Genomic DNA, 20,060 nt, shown 5'->3' on the forward strand with positions numbered 1-20,060 from the left:
TGAGTAGCTAGGATTACAGGTGTGAGCCATCAGTGATTATAGAACATACTGTAACTTACTATGTAAGTATGTGTATGAGCTAATTTTTTTAACTTTTATTTTCTTTATTTGTACAAAGAGGTTTCAATTCAACATGTCACTTTGATCCCTGATCCTTCCCAACTCACCCCATCCTCTAAATTTACTTGGCTACTATAAATTGGATATTATAACTTCATTCATCCACTGTTTCTCTCTCCTTTTGTCTATACCCTTTCCACTTTACCTTACCCTCTTCCTTCTTAGCAACTTATGTTCCATCTTCCTGGTATTCTTTTTGTGAAACTGTAAGTTGTATAAAGGGGTTACACCATTGGATCCATGAAGTAAAATTCAGAAAATGATACTCTTTAGAAGAGTGGCTCTATTCTTTGATCCAAAATTTAAATGATGGGAGCACAATATTCTGTGTAAAAATGGCAGCTTCATGTGGTTCAACCAAAATACCACACAGATAAAGGAACTGGCTGTATGGGCTTTTTGTTCTCACTACCTTTGACATTACGAGCTATTCATCACTGGCTGATTATATTACATAGTCTTCCTTGCCTGTATGAACTTTGGGGGCTTCAGTTGCTAGTCTCATAGATAGCACTCAACTGTCTAGATGATGATCAGACATACTTAATTTATAAGCAAATCATCTCCTAAAATGTAAGAGAGAATTGGAAGTTGGAGAAATGACTCACACTGCAGGATTCTGGTTGGCAAGGGCAGGGATGGTGACTTTGTATAAGAACAGTTGTCTCTGGTCTTGTCCAAGGGCAGAATGCAGCTGGTACACTGGCTGTCCCCAGTTATTCTTCTGACAAATTTCTTCTAATATCTTCAAGAATAAATAAAAAAGATTATTTCAACCTCAAATGTCACATTTTCATGATTTCTCTAGTTTTCAGTTTCTAAACTCAGATCTTTAGGGTTTGAAACTAATATAAGAAGAAATGTCACATGGTTTAATGACTCATAAAAATTCAAGCTGAACTCAATTTGAACTGCATCAAAAATGTGATAACTGTTAGTTCCTAAAATTATTTTCATGCCATTTAATCTAATTTTGTTTAGTTTAGTCCATTAGCTGTAATTTCTTTTTAACCAAGAGCTTAATCCTAAATTTATGTGGCTTTTTTTAACATTAAAAAATTAATGCTGTGGCTCTGTGGATAGATTTACCAATTACTGCCCTTAGGCCTCTATTTACAATGGTTTAGAGAATATGTAACCTAAAACTATATTCTAATTTCATGTCAATTGCCATTTTAACTTCACAGTTTCAAAAAAATACAATTAATTCTTCTGGACTAGTATTTATTGATGAGCATATATTTATAGGTATTGATAGAAAATGTTAATATGTTTGCTTGATAACATATCATTTCTAGCTTTATTAATTTGGTATGTAAACTGATTTTTTTCTAAAGGCTCTTTCTTCTCTCTCTCTTTCTTTCTTTCCCTCCCTCCCTCTCTCCCTCTCCCTCTCCCTCTCTCTCTCTCTCTCTCTCTCTCTCTCTCTCTCTCTCTCTCTCTCTCTCTCTCTCTCTCTCTCTCTCTCTCCTTCTCTCTTTCTCTCTTTCTTTTGTTGGTCATGGGGCTTGAACTCTGGGCCTGAGCTCAAGGCTACCATTCTATCCCTTAAGCCAAGGTGCCACTTCCAGTTTTCTGGTGGTTAATTGGAGATAAGAGTCACACAAACTGTGGACTTTCTGTGCCAGGGCTCGTTTTCAATTGTGGTCCTCAGATCTCAGCCTCCTGAGAAGCTGGGATTACAGACATGAGCACCAGAGCTTGGCTCATATTTTATCTTAAACTCAATTTTGATTATCTAGAGGTCCTTCACTCCATAGATTCAGTACAGGGTACCAAACAGGGCAAAAGTCCGAGAAAACAATCTGTGAGACAAATATGGCAGGAGTTTCTCTACAACTTTATCTCAGTCCTTCGGATACCAACTCCAGCAGCATGGTATGGCAGTTTCCGGCCTGGTAAGTTGTACATTGCTCTTATTTTCTCTATTAACTATTTTTTTTAAAAAGAAATACTCTTGCTTGGCATCATCAGTCATCTACAGAGCAATCACAGAGTAACATTTTCTGGAAGATAGACTGCTGGTTTGTTTAGCTCAGGTGAACCAAGGCCGAAGGAAATCATAGAAACTGTTCTCCTTTCCACTTGGGCATTCATAACTCTGCAACACAGCTTGTCAGGCTCCATCTGAGTTGGTTGAGAGTGGCCAACTATATAAAAATTCAGAGTGAATTAAAGATTTAATTAGGCAAAAGATGTGATTCCTTATGGATCAATAGCAAGAAGACTTTGTTTATGTTGTGGAAGCTAAAAGCCCTCAGAATTACATACTGAATTTATGGTTGTTATTAGTTAAGATTTCCTTGAAAGATTTCTAGCTGTCTTAGTTTTTCCTCTTTATTTTTTGTTGTTTTAACATTTTTAAAATTTTTGATTGCACTAGTATTTGAATTTAGGGCTTTCCATTTGCTCAGCTGGTTCTCTACCACTTCAGCCATGCCTCTAGTCTATCTTTCAGCTGGGTTATTCTGGAGTCTCATGGAATTTTCTGCCAGGATTGATTTTGAGCCACAGTTCTAGAGATCTCAGTCTCCTAAGTAGCTAGGAATATAGGTATAAACCACCAGAGCTCAGATTGTCTTAGTACTTTTAATTAAAGAAATCAATTAGCTCTTCATTTTGGGTTCTGACTTTATACTACTTGTATACTTCCTGAGCAGTGTCATGGTTTCATGATAATTATATATCAGGATTATCCTACTGGATTGACAAAAGTATTATTGTTGTAATTATTATTCTCTGTGTGTAAATGTGGCACAGGTTTGGTGGGGCCTCACACTTGGTAGGCAAATTCTGTCATATGATTTTTGGTGACAAGGATTTTGTCATATTCTCTTTTCCATCTCTAGCACCTAATGCAATACCTGGTAAATAAACAGAAATCCAGTAAGTATTTTGAAGACAAATGATTTTTGTATGTCCCTGTGATAGGTATGCTTTTTATTTTTCTGTTTGCTTGAATAAGATTAGCAGAAACCTGCCGGGAGTTTGGTCTAGTGGTTAAAGTGCTTGCCTAGTATGCATGAAGACCTGGGTTCGATTCCTCGGTACCACATACATAAAAAAAAGCCGGAAGTGGTGCTGAGGCTCAAGTGGTAGAGCTCTAACCTTGAGAAAGTCCAAGGACAGTGCTCAGGCCCTGAGCTCAAGCCCAGGACTGGCAAAAAAAAAATTAGCAGAAACCTTAAACAGACTAACTTGGGTGTAAAAGAAAATAATTCACATGTACTCAACTCAATTTTCAGATAACTGTGTCGCCTTGGTTTCAAGTATAAGGCTCATACCTTTGGCAACAGAGTAAGGAAGCTTCTCTTACAGCACACAAACCACTCTGGCCATCCAAACAAAGTGAATTTTTTCAGAGACATCACTCTAACAGCAATTTTCCTAAGGGTTAACATGGATTCTGTCTTGTCTTATTTTCAAACCTGATACTCAGTTTCCAACTTGCTAACTTTAATTCTCCACTAATAAAAACCACAACCTAGTGTAGAAACACGGAAAATTAGGACTATTAAATAAAAGCCATATAAATATGACCATACTGCCCAATTATGAGCATTGTAGAAGACTTAATTTGATGTGATTTATGGCTCACACAATTAAAGATCACCTGGATACCATGAAGAAACTTCCTCTAAATACAGTGTTTCCAAGAAAAAATGTCCTCAATAGTCTCTATAGGGTTTGTTTCATGCCAGTAATATTCCATTTACCAACCAATCTAGATCAATAGGCATTTATTCTGAGCTAGATTATGTTTCATTTTATTGACTGACAGTTCTTAATAGTCTTTGTGTTAATAGTTCTTTGCATTTCAGTGAAAGCATCATGTTTTAAGCTTTATGGTTAAAAACAAGAAGAAAGTGCCTATAATGGAATAATGGCACCCTCTGATCAGTATTCCCACTGAGTTGATTAGCCACTTTATCAACAAAACAATATCAAAGAGTAGACCTAGTAAATATCACACCAAGGCATTTGTTGAAAGACGAAGGATAATCATCATCTCAATTTAAAGCACCAATCTTTGGAAGGATATTACTTACTTGGGGAGCAAGCTTAATTCCTGGCGGTTTTAAAGTGACAGGATTCATTGGAGTGAGCTCCATTCCAGGTAAGAGGTCATAGAGTTTGTCTTCTCTCTTGTCTCCTTTGACCTGGTATCCACGCCCCAGGCCTGTGTATGCCAAATAGCCACGGCCTCCCAGTCCTCTCACTCCCGCAGCCCCTACAGGTACATTCATGTAAATTTCTAGGAATGTAAGAAGGCATTAAACTGAATCAAACCACCAGAAAATCACCCTGAATCTTACTGTAATGGAAAAGTTAGCCCATGTCACATTGATTACTGTCCTGAAGATGAGTAGAAAACTCTAGGTTTCTAATGTAATGAAACTCAAGAGAAAGTAAGGCTCACCATAGGTATATCACCCTTTTAAGGAAACACTATCAAAGCTATTTATAAGCACATAAGCAATTTAAAATATTGTGGTACAGAGAGAAATTTTACAATGTACCTCTCTGGTTAAACTTTGGCTAATATTATTCTCTAAGCAATTAAAGGTTGGAAATATACTTATTGATGTATCCCAGTATAACGGGAATACTCGTGTGGCAACCAGTCTTTCTTCAGACTGCCACTGACCAGAAATTAAAGCATGAAGTCTAACTTCTCCAGTTATTCTATCACTCATGGCTTACCAACAGTTAAAAAGTGTGTTTTAAAGTTCTCCACTCTGTTTCATATTGTCAACGTGAGGCTTACATTTCCATTGTGTTTCATTCATAGATTCCTTTTGATTTGTGTTTTCCATATAACTATTTTGATTTCCTATTTGTAGCAAAAAGATAAAAATTAAATTGATTACCCTTTATCCATGAATATTATTCATTGATTTTTGTCTTGTTATATTACCTATTAGAGTTTGCTTTGCTTTTTCTACATCACAACTGGTTGACAATTTATATTAAATATGTAGATTGGTTAAATGACATATTTTAGATATATGTTAATAATGGTTCAACAATAGAAGTTATTATCATATGTATAAGTGGTTCTGAAGGAAATACTGATGGCCTCTTGCACATTTGACAGGAGTGATTGTATTTTGAGTATAGGATTTTCAAGGCTATTGAGGAACAGAGGCTCTATGAGGGTCAATCCAGTTGTCCTGAAAAATAGAAAGCAAAGTGAGATCATTGTTTCCCCAGTCATCTGAATGTGTTTCTTTGCTTCTAATTGAAATTCAGCAGTAGATTTTAGTACATTGTTGATATTGTCTAGATTGATATTATATTTAGAAATCAAGATTAGGAGCCTGATAACATCAGGGACATTCTAGGAACAACCACACTGAAGGACACTTTAAGGAGGAGACAAATGCTGTTTTAGAAATAAAAGAAAATATGACCCTTATCTTTATATTGGTTAAAGTAAGTGGGCTTGGAAAACTGCGTGGATTCCAAAAATTTTTATAGTAGAGCAGAGAGGGGAAGGATCAGAAAAAAGTGGACATGTTAGATTATGTTATTGGTCATTTGTGACTTTTATATACAGATGTTACAGAACCATTATCACATATATATGTGCCTTAAAATATTCTTACAATTTGAAGTAGCTGGTTTCTATTGGCCCATATTGTCTCCCTTCGAAGTTGTGTGAAGAATAACGTTATTACTATGAGACAGTCATTTAATGATTATGGAACTCAGCTTTAGCTTATACAAATACTAAGGGTCTATACAAAAATCTGATTTATAGGCTCCTTTGCTTGCCTTCTGACCAAGTATTTTTTTTTCAATAACCAGTTGTAATGTGAAAAAAGGAGCTTCCTGTTGAGTGAGAGCTTTTGATATGTTTGATTTTCAGTCTACGATTTTCTAGTCTTTTTCTTCCAGCGCACCCATGGGATGTGTCTAAAACTACCACATTACAAGTCATTTGAGATCTTGACATCACTCTTAAGGAAGAGCTGACTCATGTTACCTCTAACAGAAGGGGTTCGGATTATGGTCCTATTGTTGAGGTGGCCTTTGTTGGTTGGAAAATGAAGACCGGGGATTGCTGCGTAGGCCTGTGGGGCATAGAAGACAGGGGCTCCGAGGTAGGTTGTGGTAGGATCATAAACATGGCCCAATGAATATGTGTATTCTCCTTGCAGCATGGTACCCCTTCCACCAGTTCCTCTGGTGTATCTAACGTAACTGTCCTTGTCTACTGGTTTGGCCAGGGTCACTTCAATGGGGGATCCATCCAGCACCTATCATAGAGAGCAAGGAAAGAGACACAAGAGGACATTCAGGCACTTCAGTTGGGCTAAGTTCTAGTCACCTGTCTGTTTCTAAGTGTCTGACTATTTGCTGTGGATTTACTGACTTTGAGTCATCAAGTTCTAATCTCTTCCTTGGTTGCTATTTGTATATTGGTTAATTTCTTTTTTTTTTTATTTTGGTAGGTCGTGGGGCTTTGATTCTGGGCCTGGGCACTGTCCCTGAGCTCTTCGGCTCTATCACTACTATCTTTAAGCCTTTCTTATACCATTCTCATAACCTTAATAGCTTCAAAAATAGTTTCCACGCCTCTCCTACTCAATAAAACTATAGATAATTTCCATAAACTATAAATATGATTATTTTCTTACCTTACCAAGCCACTTCAATTTTTCCATGTACATGCTAAGATGCCATGATAGGTCATTGGGAAACTTGTATTTTATTTTCTCATACCATGTTATACATAATTTAAACATTCAATATGAATTGTTAATACTATTATATGTACTTAATTACATAGTATATGTAAACAATGCTCCAAAAATATCTAGTTGCAGAATGATATGAGTACTTTTCTACTGTAGTCAATCCAATGTAATTATTTAGACTTTAATTTATGACAGCTGTGTCTTCTTGGCAATCATCATATACACTCAAGAATGTTTCCAAATAGAGAAAAAGCTAATCTGCTAATTGTTTTAAGAGCAATAACACTTTTATGGTACCAAGGGCAGTAATCAATGAAGAAGAAACAGTACTTTGTTTCATCAGCACACATTTAAATATAAATTTGCTTTTGCTTTGCACTTTTCTCTTTGTAAATCAGAGTCAATCCCCATACCCCTTCTAGGAATTAAATAGTTTTGAAGATCCTGGAGGAGCACATATGGTCCAGGCTCCACTATGTCTGAAAGATCTAGGCTGGAGGTATTATCATTGCCCTACAACATTCATTCTGGTTCATCTCTAGCCTCCCTTCTACTCTCTAACCTGCCGTCTGGTTGTTCTGAGTAGGCTCTTCTTTAGGACTCCAGGGCCTTAATGGTAATAATGTTGGGTTTAGCCAATGTGGAGCCCTGTCAGGGGGCTTCAGTGAGTTTGGGGGTACTTAATCTCTTGGCTCCCTTTCTTAGAGTTCACCTCAGGCTGGCCATATCTCTTCATAGACAAGAACTGGCATATTTAGGGTGGTATGACTGTATGTCACCATTCTTTTCCAAGAGACCTTCTCTCCACAATTCTGCCTCTTTCAGGATTTCTACTACTGTAATTTTTATTCCTTTAACTCAGAATACTATGAGCCCCAGCTTCTGCACAAATTCTTTTGATTCCCCTCATCCCCAGTCAACACCTGTGCAACTGATCCTTTGATATTTGTCTTCTGTTGGATCTCTGACCTCAGGCAGCATAAATGGTAAAACAGTCCTTGTTGCATGAGGTTCTAACTCAGTTGACTAGTCTTCAATATTGTCTTACTCTTCCTAAGTTCTCTGCCTCTGAGATTGGCTCTCTTGTTCATATTTCATATTGGAAATGACAGAATATCTCAGAGAATGACTTATAGGATGTCTTCTAATATTCATGACAATTTTCTGCTGCTTGATGACAGACTTCTTCCTTTGAACTATTGTACTTTTTAATGTCTTAAATGATGCTTACTTGACTGTAATTTGTGTATATATTTGAGTATTTATCTTAAACTTTCATCTCTTTGGCAAGTATCTTTGGTTTGGTTCTTTTAGTATCTTAGATCTTTTTTTCATATATTTTTATTGTAATTAATAGAAGGGTTACATTATATTCACCAGATAGAAGGTGCATTAATTCACATACATTGATACCCTTTCTCATGTCTTGGTCCCCATTTCCCTCCCCCCCATGCCCACCCCTCATCTTGTTTTCCCCCCTTCCCTATCCAATTTCAAATAACCAAATACAAATATATCCAATATATCAGATAACAAAGTGAGATACTGTAACAATATAAGATAACGAAGGGACAGCAAAAGAGATGAGAGATAACATAGTACATTAAGGACAAGTATCTTAGATCTTATTAGCAGATAAATGATCTGCAGAAGGTTTTTAGTGTTTGTTGGATAGTTGTACATATTATGTTGGCTTTCAAGGACAAATTTGGAAGGATTTAGTAGCTTGTTTTTCCCCAGACTGTATTTTTGACAAGGAAAGAAATTCTAAGCCTTGCACAGATTGAAGATCAAACTCTGAATTCAGAATGACATTTTTTTTTTATCACTGGCCTTTAAAATACTGTATTACCAAGTGTAGGTATGAAAGAGCACTGGGATTTAGGGTGGATAAGCCATGTCCCATTTTCTCTTTTTAAGAAAATTGAGGGCCAATGACTTTTCCACATCAGAAAAGATTTAGCCGTGTTTCCCATCATTTCTCTAGTGTGTATCTTAAAATGATTGCAACAGACATGAGTGAGATACAGTCACAGAACTACTCTTTTGAGTGGAAGTTCCACACAAAAATTGGACAGAATCTATAATTTTTTTCTTTTTCATATGTTACCTTTCCATTTAAAACTTTCATGGCTTCAACAGCATCTTCTCTGTTACTGAAGTGTACAAAAGCGTAGTCTCGGATTTTTTTCACTCTTTCTACAGAACCTGTAAACAGAGTGTAAGTATCCTCATTAGTAAACCTTGAAATGTCCCTGAGAAAGAGGCAGTTCGTTTCCAGGAGGGTAAGGATCTTAACAAGCCTTTTGTGCATCAAGGTTTAAGCTTTTACATATTCAACAGAAGATTGTGCTTCTAATTTTCAAATAATGGTTACAGTCTGATGGATCATAATTAGTTATGGATTTATGTTTTCTTAGTAGGTTATAAGACCTTTAAGGGTGGGAATTTTATAGAAAGTAAAACATAATACTTTAGACATGGTAAAGTATTGTCAAATTGAGTTGAGTTCAATTATTGGTCCTGTTATAAGCATGTTTTCAGTCGATTACCTTCATGAATTTTTATATCTACCCTTAGAAAAGTACCGTATATAATTCTTTGTTTGGTGTTTTTGAGCCACACTATTAATATATATTCTAGGTAGGCCTGAAACTTAAGATCTTTCTGATTCTTGCAGAGTGCTAGGAATTCAGATATGCATCATTAGGCCTGGCTTGTTCTTTCATCATATACAAAAGAACTTGAGAATTAGAATAGAATGTAGCAGTGATTTAGTTTAATTTTTGCTTAATTAATTTATTTTGCTATAGATATTAGAAGGCTGTATTTGTCACAATGTAAGGGATATTTATAGTTCATTAGCTGGAATGTAGAATTAGATATACTATATATTATCTTTTCATACTCATTAAATTAAGAGAAATACAAGTTGCTTCTAAAAGAACATTTGATATCTAAGACCATTCCCTCCCATAGGATATGTATCTACAGGCTGGAAAAATGGAGATGTTTACTGATCCTACATTGGGGAAAGTTTTATTCAAAAGTGTTTGTACACATGTATGAGCATTGTGCATATATGTACCAATTATATCACCAATGATGTAGTATAATAATCTAATGATTAAATCTGGCACATTTATAATGATGTCAAAAAATCTTCAAAGAGCAGAGTAGACCTATATGTACTTGCTTGGAAGAGCAATTTTGTTTCTTTTAAAAGGTTATAACATAAGTGTAGCAGTTATATTTCAGAAATCTCACCCTTATGATGTACACACAAATATAGATCTACTCATGAATGGACTGAACTAGAAAGATGTAAATCAAACTTTTAATAAGAAAGAGATTCATGAATGGAGAGGGAAAGGTGATGAGAAGGAATGGGAGGATTATGTTTTAATTGGCATTTTTCAAATAATTTACAAGTTTATATTATTCTGTTTAAAAAAATAAAAACAATTCTAGCTTATTTTATACAGAAGACCCATTTTACCATACTGATGGCAACCTATGATAAAACCCAATCACACAGAAAGGATTCTACCAAGATGGTATATTTTACAGATATTTTGCTTATTCAATTTAAAAAAATAGATCTTTTTCTGACTGTGGTTAGTGGCTCATGTTTGTTATTCTAGCTAGTTAGGATGCAGAAATCACAAGTACTGTGCCTCAAAGCCACTCTAGGTCAAAAGTACTTGATCTCTTCTCAAATAAAAAAAAACTGATGCATTGGTTCATTGTCAGCAATATTCATAAGACACTATGTTGGAAATGAACTTTACAACCTGGAGCAAGAGGTTGGGAAAGAGGAAAAGTGGGAGAAAAACGAGGGAGGAGGTAATGGTTTTCGACAAGAAATGTACTCACTATGTAACTTATGTAACTATCTTAACTGTAACTCCTCTTAATATTATCTTTACAATAAAATAAAAGAAAATTATATTGAGAAGCTAAGCGTGGTAGCAGGCACCTCTCATTCCAGCCATTCAGGTGGAAAGTAAAAGAATCATAACCTCCCTGGGCAAGAAAAATGGGAGACTACCGAAAAATAACTTTTACAAAAAGGAATTTTGGGTGCCCAAGTGGTAGAATGCTTGCTTAGCAAGTGCATGGATCTGAGTTTAGCCTCCAATACTACAAAACAATGAATAAATTTTAAAAAAAACTAGAAATAAGTGAGGATAATATGGAGAATTAACTATTAGTCAAGCCTGTTAATGATTTTCTGTGAGGCAGCACTAACAAGAGTGTCTCTTGAAATGCCAGATTCTCTTCTCTTCCTCCTGGTTTCCCAAGAAAACCTGAGACAATTATGCTAGGAAAATTATATCTATATCTATATCTATCTATCTATCTATCTATCTATCTATCTATCTATCTATCTGTCTATCGAGAGTCCATTTTCTATCAAAGTTCAATTCTCCTTTTCGATTTAAGATCACAAAGGCAATTAGAGTATCTAGTGTACTACATGGTTCCATGACTGTGAATTACTTTCTTTGAAATAAAGCTGACCTATGCCTTAAGCATCATTTTAAAAGATGGTGGTAGTTTCTTTTATTCTCCATTAGCATTCAGCCCTTGACTTCACATTCTATAGAGTAAAATTGTCTGGCTAGCCTGAGAAAAGAAGTAAAGGTATTTGAGACCATGAAGAGTGGGACATACAATGAACTGAACTTCCAGTGAGTTCTTTATTTTCTTCGATGATGGGTGGAGTGGTGACTGTGGCTTAACTCCTTGGCTCATCTTGGTAATTGAGAAGTAAGAGGTCAGTCAGGATGTCTTTCATCTCCATTTTCCATGTGGCTCCACTGGTATCTTAGCTTCCTAAGAATGGATATCTGTTCATTGACATCTACCCTCTTCACTCAGCTCCTGTTTACTGTGATGGACAATAGGCCATTTAGCACTTGGAGGTGGGGGTAGTTTCACTCAATTCACCCCATCTTCCATCATCCATATGCATTAGTGGCGTTTTAGATGGTGATGAATGGAGATATTCTGAAAATGCTCTTTTCAGAAATTAAAAACCATCTTCCATTGCTGAATTATAGTGTTCAAGTATATCTGCTTTTGGCAAGATGGAATTGTTAAAAGTTAGCCCCATAAATACAGAGAAACTATAGAGTATGAGCTTATGCCATAAAAGCTAGCACTCTCTCCATTCCATGCTGTGAAACTGCTCATTGAAATGCCAGACACACAGTGATGCCATAAATCATTTGCAATTTCTGCACTAGCCATTATGAGCTTTTGGTGTGACGATGCTGTATGGAGCTGTTGATATGTTGAAGCTAGTATATCCTACTAAAACGTCAGGGAAACAGACTCATGGAGATATTAGAGGAAAATAACACTCTTACAAGTTGTCTAATGACCAGCTTGTTATTCTATTATACCGAAAATAAAACCCAGAGTTGGAAATAGAATAAATGTGTGAAGTGAATATTTTCAGTTGACTTAACATTGTAGTACTGGTGTTTATCTACAGCCTATATCATCTTTCTGGAGCCTGAAACATTCTGTTTTGGAAAGATGTTACCACGATGGTAACCTCAGGTTGTCTAGTTTGTCACAAAAGAAGATCTATTCTCTAAAAGTTTGGGAAGTAAGATAACCTATGTCTCTTTCTAGAGAGTTTTGAAACATAGTAGAAGGTTCAAAACTCCAAGTCCTACAATCAGAAATCCAGTTAATTTTTCAGAGTCTGGTGTTAATGAACTTAATTTGCGACGTAACCATTTTATCAGCAACATCCACTAATAATTTGTAGAGTTTATGTTGTGAATTGGTTTTCAAAAATTTGAATCTGGACAATGTTTCTCAAAAATGATTTACCTCTCTCAGTGTTGTGTCTTGATAAGAAAGGGGTGGAGTCAGTCTTATGATTTGGCATTAAAACTAAATAATTGACAAGGTGGATAACAATTACCCTCTCCCATATTCCTCCCATTCCTTTCTCTTTCTTTTCATCCAGGATCTTTACACCTTACTTATGTACCTAAAAGCCACTCATATACTCCCTTACCATGGTTCTTACCTGGGGACAATTTTGGAAAAGTTTGGAGATAGTTTTGGTCGTTACATCTTGGAGATTATTACTGGTATTTACTGGGAAGGATACTTGGATGCTACTAAATAATGTGTACTACAATATCCTCCACAGATCCCTATCACCAAGAATGGTCAATCCCAAAATGACACTAGTGTTGAAATTCTGAAACCCTGCATGAGAAGTATAGTGGTACTGGGGTTGGGACTTGCAGACAGACAGGCACTCTACTGCTTGAGCTCTGACCCTAATTCTGAGTTATAACCATAGAAATAGCCAAGCATTCACTGCCATGGTAAATATTTATTAACTATTTATTTACCTAGGCCTTCAGAAGTATAAGATTGAGGAAATTATAAGAGGATAGAAAAATAAGTGAATTCATAGTTTAGTAGATAATACTATTGATTAAATAGTCATATCATTGAATATAAAATTGCAGTAGCATTTAATACTGTAGAAATATTTTCAATCTAAAGATGGGAAAACAGTTGGAGTAGTCTGCATTTCATTATGAGAAGGGAGACATACGTTTTGAAAGGTACAGAAAAATTATCTGAGCCATAAGTTCTCTGAAAGTATATATTGAAAACAATGACCTTATATGAGAGTTCTACCTGGTTTAATATTGTTGAATTCCTTTTCAATCGTTTCTTCAGAAGTAGACAGCATAAGATTTCTCACATACAGGATTTTCACTGAAGACATTGTATCTTCGTCAACTTCCACTTCTGGTTCAGCCCAGTCTACTGCTATAGGATGTCCCCATAACTGAATTCTTCCTGTTGACAATGATCGGAAGAATGATTAATTATTTAGAAATCAGGACATCATCATCTTAGTTTGTATTGATGGTCTTTTAAAGTGAACTAACCTTTAGGATCTTGAATGAGCCAAGGCCATTAAAAAAGGTTGTTATTGATTTTAAGACAAATAAATATGAGTTGGCTAGTGGAGAGTTCTTGGTGACTAGTAGCTTGTTAAAATGATTGAGAAAGGTCGAATGTAGGATGTGGTTTGAAATGGAACAGAATTGAGCCAGAAGTGGGCCTATTTGGCTCTTAGGATGGCTCTTACAGGGTAAAGGTGAAATAGCCACAGGGGAGAAAGATAAATGGTTCAGACACGAGTCCGAGTTTACAAAGCATTACAAGGTGTGAGGATATGTGCTCACTGCTCTAAGAATCTATGTCATTATAGGAGCCAGGAAGTAACTAATGAGATTTACAGAAAATGGTACCAGGGCAAGAGTTGTTGTACCTTAGATCTGTCTGGTTTTTGTTGCCATTTTGTTTTTGATTTACATGTCTTTCTCATCTCTTTTGTGAGAAAAGTTAATTCCAAAATGACCAACTGTTCAATCTGTCATTCTTCATTTTCTCCACCCCCCCATGATTTCCCTGTGTGTGAGTGTGTGTGTGTGTGTGTGTGTGTGTGTGTGCATGCACGCACACACGTGTGTGTGGTGTCTTTATCTTTTTTGAGATACAGTAGCACAGACTGACATGGAATTTGTAAATGTCCTGCTTCAGTCCCAAATGTTATGGACCATTATGCCTTGAAATTATGCCACTATTCTTGAAATTATTTTAACTAGTAACTCATGTGAACATGTAACCTTGTATAGTTTTAGTGAACATTCTCAAATGATCTGAGCATCTTGAAACATTTTTGTTGTAGTATCTTGCTGGAATTTTAAACATGGTAATTGATAGCTGCTGATCACCTGTGATGGGAGAATTTAAGTAAGGTACATTTTTTTTCAAGAAAGAACTTTTTATTTTTTATCTTTTGAAAAAATTACTAGACATTAAGGAGTCACAGTAACTTAATTAGCTTAATTTTCATTAGAGTCACAAGTCATTGGCAGGTTAGTTAGGTCCACATGGTAATGGATCCCATACCCTATTTATAACAGGCCTGATAACGACTGATATGCACACATACCATGACCCATACACTTAATTTTTGGGAGGTCCTTCCCTTTGGGTTCACTATCTATGACTGCAACCATTTCCAGTATATGTGATTCACACCCAATGCATGCAAGAGATGTTTCTAAAGCAAATCTGGGAACACTTCAGAGTATGAGATCATGAAGAAAGATAAGGGCATATGGGGGACAGGATTCAGCACTCATTTCCTGTGGCAGGCACGCAGGTGGTCTGGTGTCTGGGCAGGGGTAGCTTACCTGGCAGCAGCTTTCTCCTGGCCATGGCAGCAGCTCTGTGACTCTCATACTCCACAAAGGCGAAGCCCCGGTTTTTGGTCTTATCTGCAGCACTGGGGTAGACAATGACCTCCACGACCCCTTCGGTGACCTTCTTCATCTCGGCGAGGATTTCTTCTCTCTTTTTGGTTTTGGGGATCCCCCCGACAAACAATCGGCAGTTGTCCACGCTCGCACAGACCCCCAAGAGACGCCCATTTCTGCCATAAAAATAAAAGAAGTAACAATAATAATAAATTGTGCCACAGAATACTGTGCCAGTCTTAGAAATAGTAAGGTCTCTTGGCTAGAATGACAGTTCACAATGTATTAAAATAAATATATGAGAACGCTGTTGTGACTAAAAATGTAGAGAAAATCTGGAAAGACAAGAAAATGCCAACTCAGTGGTTACCTTTAAGCACTGGGGTGATGGAAGAATAGTTTTAGTTTTTATTACTTTTTGCTTTTTAATGTTTTGTATGTGTCACGTACTGGGCCATATGGGCTTTTGTGGTCTTATTGAAAACAGATCAGGTATGCTTAATAGAAGCAACCCATTTGTCATGGATAAAAGCTTTCAGACAGGTGAGTGGGAGAGTGGTTTGATGATTTTTGGAGCCACAGCTTCTGGTTGGATGCCTGGTTGGACTAGGTTGGGCCAATGTCTTAGGTGTCACATTTCCTATGTCTTCTCCAAGAACCAAGGACCTCATGTCCTGGCTAAGACAAGTCTATCTCAGCCTGATGGGCATTGTTGACAGAATGTAGTTTCTTGGGAGAGGGAAGAGGACAAAGCAATCTTCTAGTTGTTTGGGTTTTAGAAATGTGCTTTCAAACTTGGACAAACAAACTCAAGGACCAACAAAACAAATACCAGGAGGGGCCAGGAGTTTGGCTTAGTGGTAGAGTGCTTGCCTAGCATGTAAGAAGACCCAGGTTTGATTCCTTGGTACCACATACATAGAAAAAGCTGGAAGTGGTGCTGTGGCTCAAGTGGTAGAGCTCTAGCCTTGAGAAAACCCAAGGACAGTGCTCAGATCCTGAGTGCAAGCCCCAGGACTGACACACCCACAAAAATACCAGGAAACTGGCACTTGAGAGGTGTGAGGGGAGAGTAGAGAATGAAGAAAGGAAGTGGGGGATGGGGAGAATGCAGGCATAGTATTCAATGCATATTTATGAAACTAAGAAAATTGAGGAGGAGGAAGAATTGGGAGGGATAGGGGACAATAATGAAAGCAGTTACATGGCTCAAGATGCATTGTAGTTGTAATTTGACCTATTGAATGGTGACTCCTTTGTACAACTAAAGATAATAAAAACATAATAGAAGAATCATAAAAGAAATTTAACCAGGCACCAGTGGCTCACACCTGTAATCCTGCCTACTCAGGAAGCTGAGATTTGAGGATTGTGGTGTGAAGCCAGCCCAGGAAGAGACCCTTATCTGCATTTAACTTACAAAATGTGGAGTTACAGCTTAAGTGGTAGAGTGCTAGTCTTGAGCAAAAAAGCCCAGGTGCCCAGGCCCTGAGCTCTGTTACACACACACACACACTTGCACAAAACAAATTTACTTCCAAAAAGACAAAAGTACTCTCATAAATATATTTACCTAAAAGTCATATTTCTGATAGCTAGAAGACTGGTCTAGTATGGGTTACTGGAAAGGGGAGGAGAAAATGTGCATTTCTATTTTTAAATGTGTGTGGTTTGTTAGGATTCTTTCCCAGAATTACATGGAGATAAAAAGCCATCTCTCAAAAGCTGAGGGCACGACTTTAATGTCTCTTGAAGCCAGGCATTTAGATGATGTTCAGTGATTGTTTGATGAGGATGATGTGATAATCACAAGCCTTTTCGGGATAGAAGTCTCATCCTTCCCCTGAGAAATGGTAGCTGAGAGCAAATGGAAGGTTATTATCTTCTCTGCAAGGAGGGCTTTTTCTCTTGCAGGATTGACCCAGGATAACATGAAAATCTATGAGCTTGCCTCTGGGGTCTCTACTTGACTCTTTCATTTCCCATCGTTGCCACTTCCTGATTTGTAAAGTGTCTTTGCTACTTTCACTTTGCTCTGTCATCCAACCCGAGTTTTGCCTGAAATTCTGAACACTGATGTTCTTTTTCCATCTTTGCCATATTTCTCCTTCTTTTCCTTCTCTGTCGTATGAATACTGGTCAAATTTTGTAAATTGGTCAGATGCAGAGATATATGTGCATTATTTCATTTTTTAATAACAGCCCATGAGTTAGGTCTATTCTTATCTCTGTTTTACTGATAATACAATAAAATTCACAGAGGTTACTGTCAGTGACCAGGGATCACAGTAGGTTGACTTTATTTTCTGTATCTTGTTTTCAAAGTATTGTCAGTTCCCAGCAGGTGGCAAGGTATTAAGCCCTTACAACAAACTCTGGTGATTTCTAACAGAGTCAAATTCAATTCACCTCCATCTCAACTCAAAAACCACGTTTAGAATAGCTCTGTTAGTATACCCAGGTTTTATGAAAGACCAAAGAATAGGGAAAGCACCCAATCTTTGAAATCATATGCAGAGAATGGTATACTATATTCAAGTGTAGCTTACTTATAGTCCTTTGCAAAGCACTTTGAAGTTTATGGTTTTGTATGGTGGGTGTTCAGGACATCTTGTGTGATCAAGTTATGATAATAATAAAGGTGGTGGTCAAAAAAATCAAAGGACTTTTGTCCAAAGGAACTTCAGCTAGACCTTAGGTGTCCTAATTCTACTTTAATTTCCCACACACCACATACAACTCCTTTGAGTCTGTGGAAGTATGAATGGGAGAAGCTCTCCTTTGTGTTTTCTTCAACTCTGTTCTGAAATTCAACATTGAGATCACATGGCTAGGTCAATAATAGCTGGATAAGTTGTTATTATTTAGTTGTTAATCCCATGGCAAAAGAAGGGAAGGGATTTGTAGCATTGTAATAATGTGTGACTTATTTTAATATCAATGGGAAATTATTGTATAACTTGATAGAAAAATAAACAGATTATCTAATTCATTTTAATTTATAAGCTGTGTAGATCTTACCTAATTTCATAATTGTTAAGTTGCTTGATTGCATTCTTGGCTTCTTGTTTATTTGAGAATGTTACAAATGCATATCCTCTATTGTTGCCATTAAAATCCATCATCATTCTCATCTCATAAATTTTACCAATCTGTAAATAGCAGAAACAGAAAACTCATATTTATGTTGTCCTTATATATGGATATGGGTACACACACACACACACACCATTGCCCATAGATAGTGTTTCTGAATGCTTCCTCCTACCAGTGTTTGGCATTCGTATTCTATGCAGAATAGTTTTCATAGTTTCATTGTGGGTTTAGATTAATTATATGACTCATGGGAAAAGTCAAGTTAAATAGAGATATTTACGTGCAAGTGGCATTTCAGTGCAAGTTAACAGAATATGCTTACGACAGAGCAAATGACCTTTGGTCCACAATTATCTAGAGATTTTTTCAATGTCTTGGGGACCTGAAAACACATTTGTCATCAGATGTACTGTTTTTGTTGTTGGTATTTTTTTTTTAACTAGACTTGTCTTCTAAATTGGCTTTCAAAGTCTCCATGATTTGATCTTTTTTGGGGGCCACACTCTATTACTGATGTTTAAAACAGAATGAAAGGATCTCTAGGATATAGAAATATAAGCCATATAATTAATTTTGGTTCTTCTTAAGGTACTATGTTATCTCTCATCTCTTTTGCTGTCCCTTGGTTATCTCATATTGTTACAGTATCTCACTTTGTTACCTGATATATCGGATATATTTGTATTTGGTTATTTGAAATTGGATAGGGAATGGGGGAAAACAAGATGAGGGGTGGGGGGGGGAGGGAAATGGGGACCAAGACATGTGACAGGGTATCAATGTATGTGAATTAATGCACCATCTATCTGGCAAATATCATGTAACCCTTCTATTAATTACAATAAAAAATATATGAAAAAAAACCAGAATGCAGAAACTCTCATTTGGAACATTGCTAAAAAAAACTTCTTTTACCCCTGTTTGCATATCAGAATAAAAGGCTATGTTTCGTTTTGTGGAGACTGTTTTTCTCTAAGGATGGGTTGAAGGTGAATGCAGCTTAGTATAACTGACTCAGGGCTAGGACCTCCCTAGAAAAAAGAGCATGCACATTATCCAACTGGCTTTTGCTCTCTGCTGGCTTATATTTGGGTCCCTCCACACATCACAGTCCCTAATAATCCAGACTCAGGCTTATGTAAGACTCCAATAGAGTCAAAAGGCACGTATGGGGAAGAAAGTAGCTCTATGCCTTCATGTTTGCCTTTCTCCTTGCTCAGTTTCATGCTCCTTCATCCCAAAATATACAGTATTGGACATCTATCTCCTCCTTGGTGCTTATTGAGATTATGAGCACATGGCATCTGTGTTTTAGGTGTCTCTTGATGCTCATTTTCAGGTTAAGAAAAATAAAATTCTTATAGGATTATGCCCTCCAAGTTTGTGTATATGACAAGTGGAATTATATGTACAAAATTAGGTCTGCATCTGGATCCAAAGCTCAATTATACAATGCATACCCATAAATATGCACACATACAATTGATTCTGGCATTTGGGGGAAGAGTTGCATGCTCATATTTACTTAATTTTTCCAGGAATGTGATTGTTATTAAAAACCACTTGGTAAATTACTAAAAATGAATTTTAGTTTTACATTCTCAAGTTTTGACTTTAGTCATAATTTATCATAATAATTTTGTATTATAGCTGAGGAAATATGTTTCTTGGTAATTACATAACAACATTGAGAAACTATGTTCTTCACCTTACTGACATGTTAGGATGAACAAGATATTCAGATATTTTAATGAAAATTTTATGTATAGAGCAATGATGAATATAACAAATTATTATAATATTACAATATTACATTTCATAA

General features: G+C 36.5%; 1 protein-coding gene across 2 annotated transcripts in view; it reads right to left on the reverse strand.

The window, feature by feature from the left end:
* Positions 1-20,060, reverse strand: part of A1cf (APOBEC1 complementation factor) — a 59,358-nt gene that overhangs the window by 4,236 nt on the left and 35,062 nt on the right. The window contains exons 4-10 of one of the 2 annotated variants that reach the window (XM_090346352.1): positions 18,164-18,294; positions 15,080-15,318; positions 13,506-13,670; positions 8,935-9,032; positions 6,110-6,383; positions 4,170-4,351; positions 729-865 (exon numbers count right to left, since the gene is read on the reverse strand). In XM_090346352.1, coding sequence (XP_090202478.1) covers positions 729-865; positions 4,170-4,351; positions 6,110-6,383; positions 8,935-9,032; positions 13,506-13,670; positions 15,080-15,318; positions 18,164-18,294 — 1,226 coding nt within the window. Of the gene's footprint in view, positions 1-728; positions 866-4,169; positions 4,376-6,109; positions 6,384-8,934; positions 9,033-13,505; positions 13,671-15,079; positions 15,319-18,163; positions 18,295-20,060 lie in introns of both variants that reach the window. The other variant, XM_090346351.1, reaches the window with a different exon arrangement.

Source organism: Megascapheus bottae, chromosome 15 (genome assembly GCF_031878675.1).
Source record: "Megascapheus bottae isolate mThoBot1 chromosome 15, mThoBot2.hap1, whole genome shotgun sequence".
In the NCBI taxonomy this organism is placed as follows: domain Eukaryota; kingdom Metazoa; phylum Chordata; class Mammalia; order Rodentia; family Geomyidae; genus Megascapheus; species Megascapheus bottae.